Below are 19,979 nucleotides of genomic sequence, written 5' to 3'. Positions count from 1 at the left end.
ACACCAGCACAAACTAGAGCTTTGTAGAGTTTCTCATTCACATTTTGTTGGCGAAATGACCTATTTTCAATCACTGAAGTTGAACGATCAATTGCGGCAACAACTTCCTTGACATTAATGTCGATAACTGAATTTTTCTTACTGCCATATGAATCAATAGATGCAAGTTTTCTCTTTGTTGATCGATCGTCAAATGGTGGACTATCAGGGATCACTTCGAAATTCTCATGTTCATCATCTAATCCAAGATCTCTTTGTTCTTCCTCTAAAATAATTTCAACATTTCTTTCTACAGCAGTAGAAGCTCTTTGATCATTTGCCCTATCATGAGTAAACAACTCTAACAACTTCTCATAATGAGGTACCGAGGTATATCTCTACTTCTTAATTGATGGATTAGCCTAGACAAATTTAAACATAATTAAAAATACAACGGTAACTACATTTATGGTTGGTCCGAGTGAAGCAAATCAATCAAGTTGGTAGGCGAATCCATGAAACAGAGGAAGCAAAAAACATATGCATGTCATACATAATACTTTTTACATAATATATAGATGCATGTAATACATATCTTGTGTCATCTACAAGCAAAATGAACTTGTCAAAAGTAATGTAGATAATGTATCAGGACATTGTCAAAAGTGAAATAGTTTGACCAACATATTTAGAAGAAAAGAAATGAAAATAATTGATTGATGGATTAATCTAGACAATTTTTTAAAGATAATTAGAAATACAATGATTGACTAAAAATGAATTAATACTTACACCAATAAGTTGCTTCTAAACCACCTCCTCGATCTCAAATCTTCTACTTTCAGCATGCCATTGAACTCCACTTACATTCTTAAACAAATCATAACATGAATTGAAATGACTTTTTAATGTTTTAATTCTGTTCTTCAAATTATCCTTCGTCAATGTGATTTCAATCTTTTCACTACAAATGGTAATCATATCTTTGTACGCACTAGATGTGAAAGTGCCACCTATTCGGTTACCATTAACTTGTTGTTCTAACATAACATCTATGAAAATTCTATCCATCTCTTTAGTCCACTTAATCACATCTCCCTTGACTTGTTCAATTGGTGTATCCATTCTTAATCAACACCTACATCAAATGCACACATGAACATGGAAAAAAAATCAAATCTTATTCACAATTGTAAGCATTCATGTATAATAATATTGGTCTGACAAGCAAATTGCAGGTATAAAAATAAAATAAAATCCAATAGATCAACATCTAACCTTAAGAGTTATCAAAAAAACATATTCAATCCATTACATTGTTCGAATTAAACATTACTAGCATATAAGAAGTAAAATAAAAGCGACTGATAATCAATATACTACATCATAACATCATGATTATTTTGATAATTTTCTAATAAATCGAAATAACCCTTCTTTAGTTAATATTGTAATCTAACCATATAGCATTAGTTATGTTATCTCTAACCATGCTTCCTTGCCTCCAGTTATCGTCCTGCCTTTCATTGTGACTCGCTTCATCGTTAGAAGTTGCACTCAATTCACGATCCACTTCATTAATTAAGCTCTCATCTGGATCCACTCCCATTAAAAAATTATGAAGAATACAACATGCTAAGATAATATCGGTACGAATATCAACTTCATAATAAGGCTCTGTTTCACTAGCAATAATTGGAAATCTCTTTTTTAAAACCCCAAAAGCTCTCTCGATTGCACCACGAAGAGTTGCATGTCGAAGATTGAATAACTCTTTTACATTTGTAGGGCCACATCTCGAATATTCTTTCAAGTGATAACGAATTCCTCGATAAGGGGTAATCAAGTCTCTCTTCAACATAAACCCAGAGTCAACTAAATAATATTTGTTAGGACCAAAAGTAGCTAGAGGGGGGGGGGGGGGGGGAATAGCTCGTCGCGTGCTCGTTGCTCGGTGTTGCTTGTTTCTTCAAGAATGCGCAGCGGAAAATACAGAAACAAACACAAACACGCTAACACTAGGATTTTACTTGGTATCCACCTCACAAGAGGTGACTAATCCAAGGATCCACGCCAACGCACACACCCTCCACTATGAATAACACTCCTTTATGGTAACTACCAAAGGCGGAGAAGCCCTACAACACTCTCAATACAAGAAGAAGAAAGGGAAATACAAGTTAAGCAAAAGCTTACAAGATGTGCCGTAAAAACCCTAACCCTAACTTCTTCCTCTTGCAATAGATCCGCCTCTTGACTTGGAAAGCCTCCAAGAACCTTCAAGAACCGCGATCACGTGCTTGTAGAGAGTCGTGGAGGAGCTGGAATGAATCGAGAAGAGCTCGTAAAGAGATGCCGAAGACCACGCTCGCTGCGGCTTTAACGCCAGCGGTCGGATCCCGATCGATTCGAATGTTCCGAATCGATCGGAGGCTTGGATCGATCCACGGATCGATCCGAGCCGTGCTCAGAAGCGCGCTGGATCGATCCACGGATCGATCCAGCGCTATCGCGAAGAAGATCGTCCCGATCGATCGGCCGATCGATCGGGACCTCGATCGATCCACGGATCGATCCGTGCTTCGTCACTGGGAAGAATCTAGATCGATCCACCGATCGATCCACACCTGGATCGATCCACGGATCGATCAAAGACTTGGTTTTGCCCAAACCAAGTTCCAAACCTCCTAACCAACATCCGGTCAACCTTGACTGTTGGTACATCATGCCTCGCATCCGGTCACCCTTGACCTCGCTCACCCAGTGTCCGGTCAATCCTTTGACCTACTTGGACTTTTACTCGTCGTGCAAGTATCCGGTCACTCCATTGACCTACTTGGACTTCCACAGATGTCCGGTCAACCTTGACCCATCCGGTCTTCCTTCCTGCCAAGTATCCAATCAATCCTTTGACCTACTTGGACTTCCCACACTGATGTCCGATCATCCTTGATCCATCCGGATTTTCCCTGCCGGCTTCACTCACTGGGGCTTTCACCTAGCTTTACTCACTAGGGTTTTCCATCCCCAGCTTCACTCATTAGGACTTTCACCGGCTTCACTCACGGGTTTTCCATCCGCCTAGCTTCACCACTAGGACTTTCATCTGGCTTCACTCACGAGGACTTTTCTTCAGGCTTCACTCACCAGGACTTTCATCTGCCTGGCTTCACTCACGGGACTTTCACCGGCTTCACTCACCAGGATTTCCATCCGCCTAGCTTCACCACTAGGACTTTCATCCGCCTGGCTTCACTCACGGGACTTTCATTCTGCCTGCTTCGCTCACTAGGTTTTTTACCCCTGGCTTCACTCACGGGACTTTCATTTGCCTAACATCCAGTTAGGACTTCCATCAAGTATCCAGTCAACCTTGACCTACTTGACTCTTCTTCAATCAATATCTTATTGTCAAACATCTAAACCCAAACCAAGACTCAGCTTGGTTACCCAGGTCAACCTTGACCTGAGGGATATTGCACCAACAATCTCCCCCTTTTTGATGTTTGACAATACCACAATAATACTTACAATCCCATATGTAAGTTAGGCTAATCCCATAGCCTCCTTCTTCATACCACTAGGTAATGAAAGCATAAATTAAGCTCTTCATTCTCCCCCTAAGAGGGCAAACTCTCAGGTAATGAAAGCCTAACTTACTCCCTTTCATGAGTCCTTTCATTCTCCCCCTATGACCTTCCCATAGGTAATGAAGGACTAAGCTTAACCATACATTCTCCCCCTATTGGCACACATCAACCCATCGTTGGACACACATCAACCCATGCTCCAATTCTGGGCACACTTCAACAAATCCATTTGTTGAAGACTCTCCCCCTGAAGAGTTGCTCATCGTTGTTCACAACATCACTCGTTGTGATCAACACGATAATGAAGGTCCCATACCCTTCATTTATCCTTAACTTCTCCCTCAATGTTGACAAATACCCAACCTTGAGCATTTTCAACCACTTGAGTGTCCACTTGAAATAATGAGGATATCCACTCCCCATTTTTCCCATTTCAAGTTTAAATGCTCAACCTTGAGCAAGTTCACAACAGAAGGTTAACCACCTTCCAAGGTTCATGAAAAATAATTTTCATGTCTTTAAAGAGTCCCTCCCCCTAAAGACATGGTGGTAACTTCTGTCATTGCACCAACAATGACTTGGAATCCTTAAACCATTAGGAAATCCAAATGTGGAAGTTTTGAGGTTCAAATATTCAAAATTTGAAACAATCTCAACCTAAACTTCTACTTAGTCTTCGTTAACCAATCCATCCTTGTTTTCAACATGAAAACACCCTTTGTATGTATACAAATGTATTTAAGGGGTTTGGAATGGTTACCTAGACTCAAAGAGGTTCAAAGATGCTGAAATCAGGCCTTCCCAGCCAAAATCAGCAACTTGGATCGATTGGAGTTGGGTTCCAATCGATTGAACCTTTCTGAATCGATCCACGGATCGATTCAGACTCCCTGGATCGATCGGCTGATCGATCCAGCGAGCTTCTGCTCGCGGAAATTGCCGTTTGAATCGATCCATGGATCGATTCATGGAACTCCAATCGATCCATGGATCGATCGGAGCTCTGATAGTTGCTGAAATTCCATTTCAGTCAACTTCAGAAACCCCTAGAAAATTCTACAAAAATCCAAAAATTATGAAATTTCGTGTAGACATTATTTAGGGCATACTTAATCATGGAAAAGTAGTTTTCTATGAAAATACATCATATTTTCAAAGATTGACACAAACTTGAAAGCTTGCAAAAATTTTAGTGTTTTTCTTCAAGTTTGTGTCTAACTATTCAATGGTAATTACTATCAAAAGATAGCCTTCACCAAGGTTTTCCAAAAACATTTTAAAAACATTTTCAAAACCAATATCCCATCATGTTCCTTGGGCATAATGCACATGACTTGTACATTAGCTTTCCCAATGATGGGAAAACACATAACTATGTGTTTTGATGAACTTAAAAGTCAAAAGAATGCACTAAATCAACATCTTGAGTTTTGTTCATCATCCTAACATCTCACTTGTATATAATATGCACTAAAACACATATAAGTCACCTTATAGGTCTTTGTGAGATGTAAGATTTTGGTTTTGCCCTATTTTAGGGATCAAGCATATCTATCTAGGCATTTTGAGAGGTAGACATCCACAAAGGATGTTACTTGTTGATTTACTTGTTAAACAAATGTCACTTGTTTATTCCACTTGTTGTAAACAAATGCCACTTGTTTAACTAATGCCATATGTCCTTAATTTTTTTTTTCTTTAAGGAAATAAACATAATGCATGATAATGTTATGGCATACATCAAAATAAAATAGCTTTCAAAAGAAAGATTCCTATAACTACATGATGTATGTATGGCATGACATGGTATTTTGTATTTTTCATGATAAGTCATGAATGCAAAATACAAATAAGATAAAATATGATGTCATGGCATATTATGAGCAAACAATCATGGCAAGGTTTAGCATAAATAAAATATACCTAGATTACCTATCTAAGTATCGTTAATCTTAGCTAATCCTAAGACTTAAACCCTAGCTTGCCCAAAGTGCTTCAAGAAAATGCCAAAGCCTAAGTTTGCATTTCTTATTCCCTTGATTAATTTATGTCAATTAAAATGAACATGTCCTCAAATGTTGGCATATTCCATTTTTCCTCAAGAGCAGCACTTTTAAATTTAAGGCCCGGATTGCCTTAAATTGCCTAAGAACATACCAAAAACCCAACTTGATAGTTCTTATTAATTTTCAATATGTGTCATTTAAGATTAAAATCAAATCTTCCACCATTAGGCACATTTTACTCTTTCAAGGAGTAAATAATAGGTCCATTTCATTTTCAAAGGTTAACTAAACCTTGAAAATGCTCCTTGAGTGTCAATTTCCTCAAAGTTGGGTTAACTACCCTTCTAATCGGAGTTGACACTCTCTAACCCATCTATGGGGTAGAGAAGATGCTCCTAGGAACCCAACACCTATTGGTGCTCCTTGGATGCTCTAGGTACTCACTAGGGATAACTTCCCTAGATACCTTCCTAGTGACCTTGTTGGGCTTCTTAGAAGCCTTGGTCACATTTTCTAGGTCAACTCTAGGGATAACCTCCCTTGTGACCTTGTTTGTGACTTTCTTAGACTTCTTAGAAGTCTTAGTCACATTTATTGCAAAAATACTCTTAGGGATGACTTCCCTAGTATTTTTGGCTTGACCACTAGACCTAGGGTTTGTTCCATAGCTATATGGAACTCTATGGTAAGAGGGCACATCCTTCTTAGCCTTTGGTTTGTATCCCAAACCTCTATGGCCATTAGATGACCTTTGTACTCCTAGACCTAGGTTATGCTCATTTTGCCCTAATAGGATATTTTCCATCCTTTTTAGGGTCTTTTCCATTTTATCAAGTCTTGACCTCAAGACTTGATTGTCTCTCACTAAGTCCTTAGTATTTGACCCATGAGCATTTTTGTTTCTAGGCTTGTATCTAAAATCCTTAGAGTTTACGCCTAGATTTTTACCTACAATCCTAGCCTTAGGTGTAGTAGTTTTAGCATGAAAAGCTATATGTTTTTCTTTAACACTATCATGCTTTCTATTTTCATGGTAAATAGCATTAAAATGATAAAAGTTAGAACCATCATGCTTTTTACCATAATGTAAAGGGGTAGGCTCAATAAATGTTACCTTCTTCTTTACCTTGGAGGCTCCCCCTTGCCTAGTGCCTCCTTGAGCCTTGACCACCTTCTTCCCCTTGGGGCATTGACTCCGGTAATGCCCCTTTTGATTGCAAGAGAAGCATATGATATGCTCCTTGCTCTTCTTTGTCCCGGGGGTAGTCTCCTTGGGCTTCTCCTTGCCCTTTTTCGTCACTTGACCCTTCTTCTTGGCCAAGTTGGGACACTTGCTCTTGTAGTGCCCACTTTCCCTACACTCAAAATATATTATATGATTTTTATTTTTAATTGAAACATTTATACCTTCTTGTGTAGGGATGGCACTTGCTCCTCCATTTGCTATTTCTTGAATTTCGGAGGTGGCACCATCTTCTTCTTCTTCACTTGACCCGGATGTAGAAGCTTCTCCTTCTTCTTGATCCGGCGTCACCAAGGATTGCTCCCCCTCAATCCTAGAGGTGGAGGCTTCATCATCTTGAATGTGAAACAAGGAGTATGCTCCCTCCTTGTTCCCTTCGGTGCATTCCCTTGAGGATGAAGCTTCTTGATCTTCTTCTGAGATTGAGTATCTCTCAACCTCGGGTCCTCCTCTTGGTCTTGCTCCAAAGAGTCACCCTCTTTGGATTCTTCATGATCTTGTACAGTGGAGGGGATCTCTTCATGAAGCTTGACCAATTTGCTCCAAAGCTCCTTGGCATCTTCGAATTCTCCAACTCGAGCCAAGATGTGGCTAGGCAATAAATTGACCAGAAGCTTGGTCACTTTGTCATTTGCCTCGCCCCTTTGAATTTGCTCTGAGCTCCATCCGCTTTCTTTAGAAGCTTGCCCTTGGAGTTTGTTGGAGCTTTGAAGCCTTCCATTAGAGCAAACCATTGCTCTATCTCCTTCATAAGAAAATTTTGGATTCTTGATGTCCAAGACTCGAAACTCGAGAAGTGTATGGTGGAGCCACCCTTGTGTCGAATACAAGCCCGTCTTGGAATTGCATCTTGAAGTTGAGCTTCTTGAATTCTTCGACTTTGATGATTTTGCTCCAACTTCTTCACCCTCTAGCTCTTCTTGTTATGTTTGCCCCTTCCGGCGATGATTCCGGTGAAGATCGACCTTGCTCTGATACCACTTGTTGGGACCAAATATAGCTAGAGGGGGGGGGGGGTGAATAGCTCGTCGCGTGCTCTTCGCGTGCGTTGCTTGTTTCTTCAGAGATGTGCAGCGGAAATACAAGAAACAAAAGGATTTTACTTGGTATCCACCTCACAAGAGGTGACTAATCCAAGGATCAATGTACACACACCCTCCACTATGAATAACACTCCTTTATGGTAACTACCAAAGGTGGAGAAGCCCTACAACACTCTCAATACAAGAAGAAGAAAGGGAAATACAAGTTAAGCAAAAGCTTACAAGATGTGCAGTAAAAACCCTAACCCTAACTTCTTCCTCTTGCAATAGATCCGCCTCTTGACTTGGAAAGCCTCCAAGAACCTTCAAGAACTGGCGATCACGTGCTTGTAGAGAGCTGTGGAGGAGCTGGAATGAATCTGAGAAGAGCTCGTGAAGAGATGCCGAAGACCACGCTCGCTTGCGGCTTTAAACCCGACGCAACGGTCGGATCCCGATCGATTCGAATGTTCCGAATCGATCGGAGAGGCTTTGGATCGATCCACGGATCGATCCAGAGCGCCTCTGTGCTCAGGAAACGTGCCTGGATCGATCCACGGATCGATCCAGCGCTTATCGCGCGAAGCAGCATCGTTCCGATCGATCGGCTGATCGATCGGGACCTCTGGATCGATCCACGGATCGATCCAGAAGCTTTCTGTTCGCTGGGAAGAATCTGGATCGATCCACTGATCGATCCACAGCCTGGATCGATCCACGGATCGATCCAGCACTTGGTTTTTGCCCAAAACCAAGTTCCAAACCTCCCTAACCAACATCCGGTCAACCTTGACCTGTTGGTACATCATGCCTCGCATCTGGTCACTCCCTTGACCTGCCAGGACTCCCCACCAAGTGTCCGGTCAATCCCTTTGACCCACTTGGACTTTTACTCGTCGTGCCAAGTATCCGGTCACTCCATTGACCTACTTGGACTTCCACCAGATGTCTGGTCAACCTTGACCCATCCGGTTCTTCCTTCTGCCAAGTATCCAATCAATCCTTTGACCTACTTGGACTTCCCAAGACCGATGTCCGATCATCCTCGATCCATCTCGATTTTCCTTGGTCCACTCACCAGGGCTTTCACCTAGCTTTACTCACTAGGGTTTTCCATCGCTAGCTTCACCACTAGGACTTTCACCGGCTTCACTCACCGGGTTTCCATCCCCTAGCTTCACTCACTAGGACTTTCATCTGCCTGGCTTCACTCACCAGGACTTTTCTTCTGCCTGGCTTCACTCACCAGGACTTTCATCTGCCTGGCTTCACTCACCAGGGTTTCCATCTGCCTAGCTTCACTCACTAGGACTTTCATCTGCCTGGCTTCACTCACCAGGACTTTCATCTGCCTGGCTTCACTCACCAGGACTTTTCTTCTGCCTGGCTTCACTCACCAGGACTTTCATTTTGCCTAACATCCCAGTTAGGACTTCCCAGTCAAGTATCCAGTCAACCTTGACCTACTTGACTCTTCTTCAATCAATATCTTATTGTCAAACATCTAAACCCAAACCAAGACTCAGCTTGGTTACCCAGGTCAACCTTGACCTGAGGGATATTGCACCAACAATATTTACCTACCACCAAATCAAAGATATAAGTTAGTCATATTTACTTTCAAATATTGTTTACTAATAAACATTAATTGTAAACTATATACCATGAGGAATTATCAATTTATCATGTTTAGATAGGGCGTTTTTTATGATTCGAGAATCAGATGCAGTTCCTTCCCATCCGGCCATAACATATGTGAACTTCAAATCAAAGGAGCATCTAGCCAACACATTGGTAGTTGGCCAATCCTTTCTTCCTCTATATCGAGGTGCATCTACATCAGCTACCTTAACACGTATATGAGTTCCATCTAATGCACCAACACAATCCTGCGATTAAGAGACAATCGACATATGTGGCTACAAAATATATTACAAAACTTCTGAAGTTCAAAATGATAAAAAAAAAATTACCTTAAAGTAAGGATAGAATCTGTTGCTACTCTCTATATGAGGAGGAATTTCAGATCTATCTGGTTGCTTTATAAATTCAGCATGAATGCTAATAATGGCTTTCAAGACTTCATGAAAGTGATTACTAGTAGTCCTTGTACTACGACGAAATAAAAAACTCAATTCTCAATTTTTAACATCATGACCGAGCAAATATAAAAATTTAGCAATCTTTTCTTCAACACTTGAATTCCTATTGCCTTTTACCCTATTGTTGTGCTTTAATATTTCACACAAGCGTCTAAAACCAGCTAAATTCACCCTAAGAATGCTATGGCATGCGTAGCTAGATGTCATAAGATTGTGCAACAAAACATGTCGAACATTATCTTTTTGCTCATTACTTTCTGTCAAACCCTTATCTACATATTTTTTCATATCTTTCAAAACCATCCAAAAACCAACTACACAATTCCTATTTATAAAAACTTCATCATCTGAACTTTGATCCGAACTATCATCATGCTCATCATAAGAATCATCAATATTTTGATCATCTTCTTCGTCATTATCCCACTCCATCTTATTAAACCAGTACACAAGATAATAATAATACTATAGATTGCTGTAAAAAAAAAAATCAAAGTGCTAAATTATTGTAAAATAAAAATTAAAGACACCTTATAAAAATTTAAAAACCCTTCCTTTACTGAATTTGACACCGAGATTGCATTCGATGAATCAGAATTTTTTTTTTTTGAATGAACCTTATCTCATGTGTTATAAAGGAATGTTTGCACTTTTGGTAAACCGAAAATATGTGCAGGCTTGCTCCAATATAACTCAAAAAGCATTTGTCACCCAACATGACGAAGAAGGATGAATGTGGCATAAAAAAAAAAATTAAGAAGTGATATTTGTTGGCCAGATGGATGAAGAACGATAAATGTTGTAAGAAATCAAACAAAAGGTAAGAAGGGGAAGCATGTTATTAGTATTGCAGAACGTCATAGAAAGAACAGAGGATGCAGTCACACGTTGCCGAGGGAAGACAGAAGACTGCCGAGGAAAGACAAGATGCTGCTACAAGTTGTCGAGGAAAGACAAACGTTGCCGACGAAAGATCGAAGAAGTTGCTGCAGACAGGTGAGTCGGTGACGGACAAACACTACTTCTTCGGACGGAGAAAACAAGATGGGGAAAAGAAATGAAGAGTCACGTATACAGTGTGTAGTTTTGTCAAGAAGAGAGGGTACATGCGTCCTTTGGTTTTCCATCCTTTGGTTTCTGCCCGATTTGGCGGTGATCATTTTTTGCTTCAAATTCAACCACTGATAGATTATGTTTCCTTTTCCTTCCAAAAGTTTAATGAAGTAAACGGTGAAAAATTTTCCACCGTGGAAAACTTTCCCTAATTTTTATTTCTGCTCTCTCATGTAAACAAAGCCTTAATGTGAAGCCCAATTTGACCCGTTTGCATTCATCCGAACTGGACATGACTAAAACCATGCCAAGTAGGGTCAAGTCCAGCACGATGCAAATCGTGCCATGCTGGTCTAAGCGACAAGATCCAATCGACACATTTAGATCTAAGAGATTGATCATGACTAAGTAGTCAAAGACTTTTTTTTGTAATAATTTAGATGTCTAGACTTCACCTAACTAATTCTAGAGATACACAACCTTCCTCTTGGTTCGTTTACCGGATCAATCCGAAGTACAACTTATGCACACTTAGAATTCGACCTTCAAAATATTCCTCCAGTTTAGGATTCAAACCCTACTTCTCTTATTATTTCTCTAAATGTTTGATGCTGGGTCGTCCATTAGGAGTTACTAGTGAGAAATTTCCATGAAGTTAGATTTATCACCTAGAATTAAGTAAAAATTGAATATCTAGATTAAAAAAAACCTAACCAAAAAATCTAAAGCCAACTCAGCATGGTTGTGTGGTGAAATTTCAGTTGAATCAACCGGCTTATTTGAGAAACAGGCCTGAAACAAAAAGTCACACAAACCTACAGACAACAAAGAGAAAACTGAAGGAGGCAAGCACCTTTGCGTGCCGATTAGCTATGGCGTACAGTTGTATTTGACAGTTGTTTTCTCAGCCCACAGCTATGCATTATTATTAACACAGAAAACGACCTACCTCCACCCTCTTTCCCATATTCCCTCCCCAGAACTAGCGATTTGGCCTCCTAATTAATCCACTAGCCACTGGCAAGCATGCATGGCTTGAGGAGGACGACAAGGCATGAATGAGATAGGGTGTGCAGGTGGGGCCACACGCTTGGCTGGCATTGGAGCAACAAGTCAAAGTTCATGGTGGCCACCATCTAAGGTTTTATGTATATTTATCATCCAACATCAAAGCATTCAGTGCATGGTCCCAAGGCGTATTAGAAGGATATCTACACAGTCTTTTGGCATTTGGCTGAGGCATATGATCGAACAGGCAGGCTATCAAAACACATACACCCCTGATTTTTGAATTTTTCAGAACATCATTTTACTAAATCGCGTACGTATGTTTCGGTATTACTCACTCATGCACTCAACTTTTATAATACCTAAATCACAAATCATATTTCCGAAATACTCCATCAGTTTAAATTAACTAATGAACCTAAACAACTCCAAATCACTTCAAACTAAAATCAATATATTCTTGAAAACATCCATCATGTATTTATGTCATCATCTAAATTTGATAGCAAATAGGAAAATCATCCCAGCGCCCCTCGTCAATCCATCCTAAGATAAATACAGAGAAGGTAAATTACTGATGACTACTAGATCTTGGAATCATAATTAGCGCATGAGGAAGGTATTTATCTTGACTACGTTGAAATTCGAACCTAGATTTTAAGTTGTTAATACCTCATGTACTAACCACTTGATCGTCCCGAGAGGACTTGAAACATTACGCAGAAGGGGGTGGGACGGTCCAGTCCCGCCCCTGCAAATTTTGGCCCTGTCAATTTTAACAGACAACTACTTCAATATACAATGGAAAAAAAATCTAGTAGGTAAAATAATATTTTCATCCTGAACTGTACCTTGGTTTTTCTCCTCTGATCCCAACGACTATATACATATGTATGCTCACGAGGTGGAGGCCTCCAGTACATTAGCTCTAATGCGGCTGGCATTTTGAGAAGAACAAATTAGCAGACAGGAAAAAAAAAAGTGAATAAATAATAGATTAAATAGAAGATTATCAGACAGTGACACAGAAGCCACAGAACGGCTAGTTCTGCTGACGTGGGCCCCGTCGCCACGTCATTCTAATGGCCAACTGCTACGTGCCTGACACCAGAAATAAATAGGTTTTCTGTTAGATACTGCAACTTGTATTACTTACAAAAATATAGATGGAAACTGGTAATTGCTGATGGAGTTGCGCAATAAAGAAGTATGTTGTATTCACACCTTTGGATTGTGCAACATAATGGTTCTTCCTTTTTGGGTCATCATTGCTTTCTGGTAGCAGAGCGGCACATTGTTGTTGGAAGTTACTGATGTTTAAGGCAATTTGCTGGCACTTGCTGGATCTGAATCATCTGATAAGATTAGGATGGGTGGTTGGGTTGCATCAGCTACAGGGGCATAAGAGAGCCCCAAATGGTTGGCTAGCTGAAGCTTGCAACAAAGAGCAAGTTGTCATATATGTGACATAACCAAGGGTTGGCTGAGCATCAGTTATCATTGAACGGTCTTTCCACACTGAGAAAGCACAATTAGTGCAACCTTACATAAATCATAGTACCTCTGCTTTAATTAATGCATTCAATTCTTATAACTACAGCTTAGCTAACAAAGATTCCATTCTATGAGCTCCATCGAGGTATGTGAATGTGACAAAAGATTACAACAATTAAAAAAGATAAAGGATTTCGATCACATCTCCAATAAATTAACCCCTCTTTCTCTCCATCTCTCAGCTTCCGATAAAATCCCAGCTCTCGTGCTCACCTTCCAACACCTAGGCCTTCCTTTTCCAACTCTCTCAAGAAACATAAGAGAAAGGGAGTGTTGCCTATTTAATGAGATTACCTACTGAAACAAGCAGTGACAGCTAAAGGAAGATATGGCTTCTTCTTCTTCTTTGACATCACTCTTCCTCCTCATCCTCTTGCTTGGTTCAGCTCTGTACATTTGCAATGCAGCTAGTGGTCTCCCAGAGCTGCCCAACCTCACCACCCTCTCCTTTGAGGAAGGCTACACACAGCTATTTGGAGACTCCAACCTAAGGCTTCATGGCGATGGAAGAAATATTCACATCTCTCTAGACCAGAGAACTGGTGCTTACTGTTTATTCTTCCTTTATATTCCTGCCTATGCCTCATTAGTTTCTTTGAATTTTCTTATTACTTTCAAGATTCACGGATTTTGAAGCTGAACAGTTGATGGTTGCTTTAGGTGCTGGATTCGCGTCACAAGATCTTTATCTCCATGGATTCTTCAGTGGTTCCATCAAATTACCTTCAGATTATGCTGCAGGAGTTGTCGTGGCCTTCTATGTATGTTCTACCCCCTTAATAAAGCTCGTGATTCTTTCCACTGCAAAAGTGCTGTCATTTTTACCAAAAAAAAGAAGTTATGTTATTTTTCTATGAAATAAAGGTCCTGTTCTATTTCTTGAAGAACAGTGTATGCCACTATTTCTCGAAGAAAGAATTTAATTCATTTCTCTGTTTGTTTGTCACATTGACCTGTGAACCCTCTCTTCTTCCTGATCTCTGTTGTCCTATCATCTTATCCACAAAGTTTACCCTTGCCCAAATTCTTCTTATTGGAGCATCCATGCCTCCTTACCGAACTCACAACAGCTTGTCTCTAGTAAAACTAGTTCCATTACTACAAGTTTATCATAAATTTTATCGTTGAAGTTTCAGTGTACCTAAATGCTTCTGAATTAAATGCAGATGTCAAATGGAGATATATTTGAGAAGACACACGATGAATTGGACTTCGAATTCCTAGGGAACATAAGAGGGAGGGAATGGAGAGTCCAGACCAATGTTTATGGGAACGGAAGCATATCTACAGGAAGGGAAGAGAGATATGAACTCTGGTTTGATCCCACAGAGGACTACCATCAGTATTCCATCCTCTGGAGCAGTCAAAGGATCATGTAAGGCCATATGCATACTTTAACCACTCTGCTTGATAAATTGAGTATCTAATATTATGATTTGTTCCTAGAGTAATTCCTTTTTCTTTCTCTTTTTGCATAAATTATCTTATAAGTGGAGAAGCTAGTCTGGATCATAATAAACCCTTTATTTCCAAATCTAGTGATCTGTTCTTCTGGTCATGTTTCTTTCTTTATCTTTTAATTTTTATTTATATAGGAAAGTGAATACTTTATAAGCTAGCTGTACCACTTACAAGCAATATGGTAGCTGCTTAGTTCCTGAAACTGTCCTTAACCTGGCTTTCTTTTGCAAGAAAATAGAAAAATAACTAGAGGATTTGCATCGGAGTCATCCACTTGATTCTAGAATGATTTCCTAGGGATTAACATTATAGATTAAAAGGACAGACACACTCTTATATTGAAATGAGCTTAATGCATCTACTGTTTGCAGATTTACAGATCTAAGCAATCAATTTCACTCTGTTCTTCATGCAGATTCTACATAGACAACATTCCTATAAGGGAATTGGTGAAGAGCCAAATCATGGGTGGGGATTACCCAGCGAAGCCCATGTCCCTCTATGCTACCATATGGGATGGGTCCACCTGGGCCACATCTGGAGGTCGCTATAAGGTCAACTACAAATTTGCTCCTTACACAGCTGAATTTGCTGACCTTATGCTACATGGCTGCGCTGCAAATCCTAGTGACCATAAAACAATCTGCATGGGCAATGATGATGTCTACAATGGCATCACCATGTCAGCAGATCAAAGGCTGTTAATGGAGAAGTTCCGAAAGAAGCGTATAACATACTCTTACTGTCATGACCGTATACGTTACCCTACACCCCCGCCGGAGTGTATTCTTGGTCCAGAGGCTGAGGGCTTCCTTGCATCAGGTGAAGCAAAGTTCAGTTTTCGCCGCCGGCGTGGAAGGCACTATACCCGGAGCTCAGTGGGCATGTCCTTTTGAGTTTGATTCATTTCATATTGAACAAGTCCAGGTGGTCTAGAGAAGATTTTTTTTTTTGTTGGTTGTTGTTTTGTGTGTGTGTAAAATGTATTCTATAACTCTATTGTACTGTTGTATAGCAAATTTGCCCTGAGGGTTCATGTCAGGTAGATATTGAATTGTTTAGTTTCTGCCAGTGGAGTTCTTCCCTGATCCAGCATTACTTTCCAATTTCAACTCTTGCATATTAACTAGCATAGTTGGTCATTTTACTCCTTCTAAATATAAGCAAGATTATTCTTGGAAGTATAATCTAAATGATACTGTCCATAGTACAAGAGTTTCTACTGCAGGCTGGAAAAACCAAATGAAATAACACCAAAAAAAAAAAAAGGAGAATAGAAGACTTATCCTCCAATGTAAGTGTCAACAGTCTAGTGAATCAGACAAAATGGAATAAAGATCAATGTAAGTATGTTTCAGAAACCTAAACTAAAAGTCAAACAAATACATAATCACAGACAACATCAGCCAAAAAAGTGTGAACCAACTCTAAAGATTGCAGCAAAATTGACTAGATAGATTAAAACAAGAGATGGGAACACCTTGGCTCTCTCTCTCTCTCGCTCTCTCATGTATTAACTATTTTGTGTTGTTTCTTCTGTACAACAATCTCATACATAAAATAATGTTGATTAAATTTTAAATCTGTGATGCATATGACAATCACATAAAGCTCCAAAACGCCTTTACCTAATGATCAATCAAAGATATTAAAAACTTAGCTTTTCTTATAGTTCCTAAATTATATTTCATAGATTTTGCATTAGTTCTGTTTAACACTAATGTTTTAATTTCTATAGTACACTTCCATTACTCAAATTATTAATTTATTACCACTAAAATATCCTTTATTAGTACAATATTGTTAACAAATAACATGTTAAATAAAATTTTTCATATGGATAACATTAGAAAGTTCATCTAGGATAGATGTTATAAAAAGAAAATAAAGTAATTTTACAATCAAAATATAATACCTAGAGGTTTTATAAAATTCTAACTGTAAGTGAAGTTACTATTTAGTATCTGTTGAGTAGTTTATACAAATAATCCCTTCATCTTTCTCAAATTCTATTCCCAAGAGGAGTTTTTTTTTTTTAATCTCTGACCACTCTATATTGAACATTAGTTAAAATTTCATCAGAAAAAGCATAAGATTAATACCATTGAAAATATCACAATACTAGATTTATAATTCATCATATTTTGTATTTTAAACTATTACCAACTGTGGGCTATGATAATAAACAAATTTATTGCAAGGATGCTTAATAATGTCATATGTGAGAAGTTAAAATATTTTCATGGCTGTGGAAGGTTTAAATATTTGCACAAAGCGAGATGCTTATGTCTGGGGCTTCAGTGTGATTCCATCCCAAAATCAATTTCTGAAAGCTAATATCATGTCAGATATGTTCCAAGTCATTAACAAAAGGGCTGTTGGGGATGCATAGTCATACTTAAAGACTCTTCTCCAAAGGTAGAATCACTTGACTAAATTGCTGTTACTTCTGCTGTGAATGTGCCATATCATATTCTAGTACCTTAGTTGGGCATGAATGAGATTGGTGAATAGGTGCATGTGATACAACTGATATGTAACTAGAGAAAGCCATAACCTTAGATTTACGAGGTGGAGAGGCAACTTACACAAACAGCTAATGGTGTACTCTTGTATTAACAAGAGGGATCAATCCCGATTGCTGGACATCTGCTTATAACTTATAAATACCCTCTAAGGTCCACAGCATACTGACTGCTAGGTGAAAAGACCATGATGAGCCACCTTCCTTTGACAGAAAGATGGCCATACTGATATCCACAAACTTGTGTCAATTTCTGCAAAGTAGAGAAGTATGTCAGATAATTGACATAGCCACATCACCTTCAGCAAAATCATGAAATGACCTCACTCTGGAAATGAAATATAGAAACATAAATTGCTGCTTAATTCTTTTCCCTTCAGTAAGCCCCCTCAGTATCTTATTTTCTCCTCTCTTTTATCCTAGTATCAGTTTTCACAAGCTTCATTATCTAGCTGGGATTTAATCTTGGGTGTCATCACATATTCAGTGTCTGAGATTAATTCTCAGCGAATCTACAACTGGAAATTAACCCTTCAACTTTTTTTAAGGTCCCCATCACGTATGTTTTGTTCCTATTCCTGTATAATTTGTTAATCCTTTCTTGTATGCATCGTACATATAGTTTCTATAATCAATAAGTTCAATAAAAAGAAACGGATTACAAAGAGTAAAGACTTCAAGGACTGTCCCCAAAATGAACTCGACAGGTGTAGAAGATACGCCTGTAGCTATCCAGGAATCGTATTCAGTATTGGCTAAACAAAGGCGATTTTTAATGACAGAACTTAAGAATTCAATGCAACCATCGAAATCTTCCCAATACGAAAGCGTACCTCGCGACCATGGTTATACGAAAAAGTGCCTCGATGATCTCTAAAATCGTCCCTCTTCTGTTGCAGCAATCGGATATCGAAAAATCCCTAGAATGTCGAATAATAATAATATAAAAAAAGAGGATCCCAAGCAGAGATCGAGAGAAGAGAACACTAGGAGGAAATCCATCCATATTCTTTGCTAATTGCACTATCAAGACCGAGACCAAGACGTGCATTTACTTGGGATGGATGCTTAGCGAAATTCATTATGATCATCGACAACGGCGATCGGCTTTGTTCGCAGCACTCGCCATGTACATCGAAGCCGCCCCGGCGGACGCCGAACCACCGTCAGGACACGAGGCAGCCACCGACTTTGACTGATCGCAGCAATGCGCACGTGATAGTCGCATTTTATTACAGACAGATGAATGATATGATATGTTTAAGAAAAAAAATTATGGATAGTCACATAAAAATTACGATTCATCATTTTATTTTTTATGAGTTCTATCATTTTATATATTTATCCGAATTTTTCTTTGAACATATTATTTTTCTTTATCAAAATGACCTTTAAACTTTATCGAGTATCCTTTTTCTCTAATGACCTCTATAATTCGGTCAGAGTTTAAAAAAGTAAAATCGAAACAATGATATACGAAAGGAAAAAAATTTAGAAAAAATTTAAATATAGACACATAAAGTCATGATCAATTATTTCATTTTTTATGGGTCCCATCATTTTAAGTGTCTATTCTTGAATTTTTTCTTAATTTTTTTTTCTTGAACATATCATTTTTCAATCGACAGTGCTGATGAGAATAAATAAGAAAATTAAAACTAACCATTATCTATTAAATTAAAACTAACCATTATCTATTTGACCTTACTTAAGTTTACTAACCTAGCAACATTCTCTAACTAGTACATATTTTTTTTTATTTGTAAGATTGTCTTCATTCCGACCAAAGCATTCATTTCAATATCTTCTTATACTACGTGTTTTTGCATGAATATGAATTAGGGTTAATAAACACTTTTTGAATTTTGAAAAATAAAAAATTTGATTAAAAAAAAAGAGATGAGATAATGCCATTTTTGATGATAAATAATATAAAATTATATAAAAAGAGCAGAATTCCTTTAATTTTTACCTATTTTCTATCATCTGATTAAATATTTTTGTCACTAAAAGGTTTATTTCCTCACTTCTAATTTTAGATTTATAAATTCTTTACGTTATTTTGTGTTATTCTTTAGTTATTATTGAATTTTTAATTTGAAGATACTCAAATTGAATATTTCAAAATTTCAAAGATTTATGCTTTTATCATAAATTAAAATCGCGACGACTGGGAGCCGCGTCGGGCCACGTGTCCCGCGGTGCGCGTCGGTCCGCAAACGTGGCTGACCTCCGAACCACAAAACTTCGCATCCAAATTGGGCACTTCGTTGGTCCCTACCCCCGAAATCGACCAACTCAAGATCCCTCTCGGGGCCACCCCAACAATCCATTACCTGCGGTCTACGCTTCGTGGGCCGATGTACCCGTGTCCTAGATACGACGTCTATAACAGGGCTAACGGACAGCGGCTAAGAGCCTACGCATCCTCCCGCCG

General features: G+C 38.8%; 1 protein-coding gene and 1 long non-coding RNA gene across 3 annotated transcripts; one reads left to right on the top strand and one right to left on the bottom strand.

The window, feature by feature from the left end:
• Positions 1-787: 787 nt before the first annotated feature.
• On the bottom strand, positions 788-18,737 carry LOC122041316. Of its 2 annotated transcripts, none has more exons than XR_006128954.1 (7): positions 18,598-18,737; positions 18,376-18,462; positions 13,228-14,369; positions 13,022-13,104; positions 12,855-12,940; positions 12,676-12,769; positions 788-1,117 (listed from the first exon to the last, which is right to left on the bottom strand). It is a non-coding gene; the product is annotated as an uncharacterized LOC122041316 (long non-coding RNA). The 2 variants fall into 2 exon arrangements; XR_006128953.1 differs by lacking the exon at positions 788-1,117 and adding an exon at positions 12,441-12,549.
• On the top strand, positions 13,886-16,059 carry LOC122041314 (probable xyloglucan endotransglucosylase/hydrolase protein 28). The gene is made up of 4 exons (XM_042600949.1): positions 13,886-14,099; positions 14,218-14,318; positions 14,724-14,932; positions 15,434-16,059. The coding sequence occupies exons 1-4, from the start codon at positions 13,886-13,888 to the stop codon at positions 15,912-15,914; spliced, it is 1,005 nt and encodes a 334-aa protein (XP_042456883.1). The 3' UTR covers positions 15,915-16,059.
• Positions 18,738-19,979: the final 1,242 nt, after the last annotated feature.

Source organism: Zingiber officinale, chromosome 2A (assembly GCF_018446385.1).
Source record: "Zingiber officinale cultivar Zhangliang chromosome 2A, Zo_v1.1, whole genome shotgun sequence".
NCBI lineage: Eukaryota > Viridiplantae > Streptophyta > Magnoliopsida > Zingiberales > Zingiberaceae > Zingiber > Zingiber officinale.
This window is presented reverse-complemented; position numbering and strand designations above follow the sequence as displayed.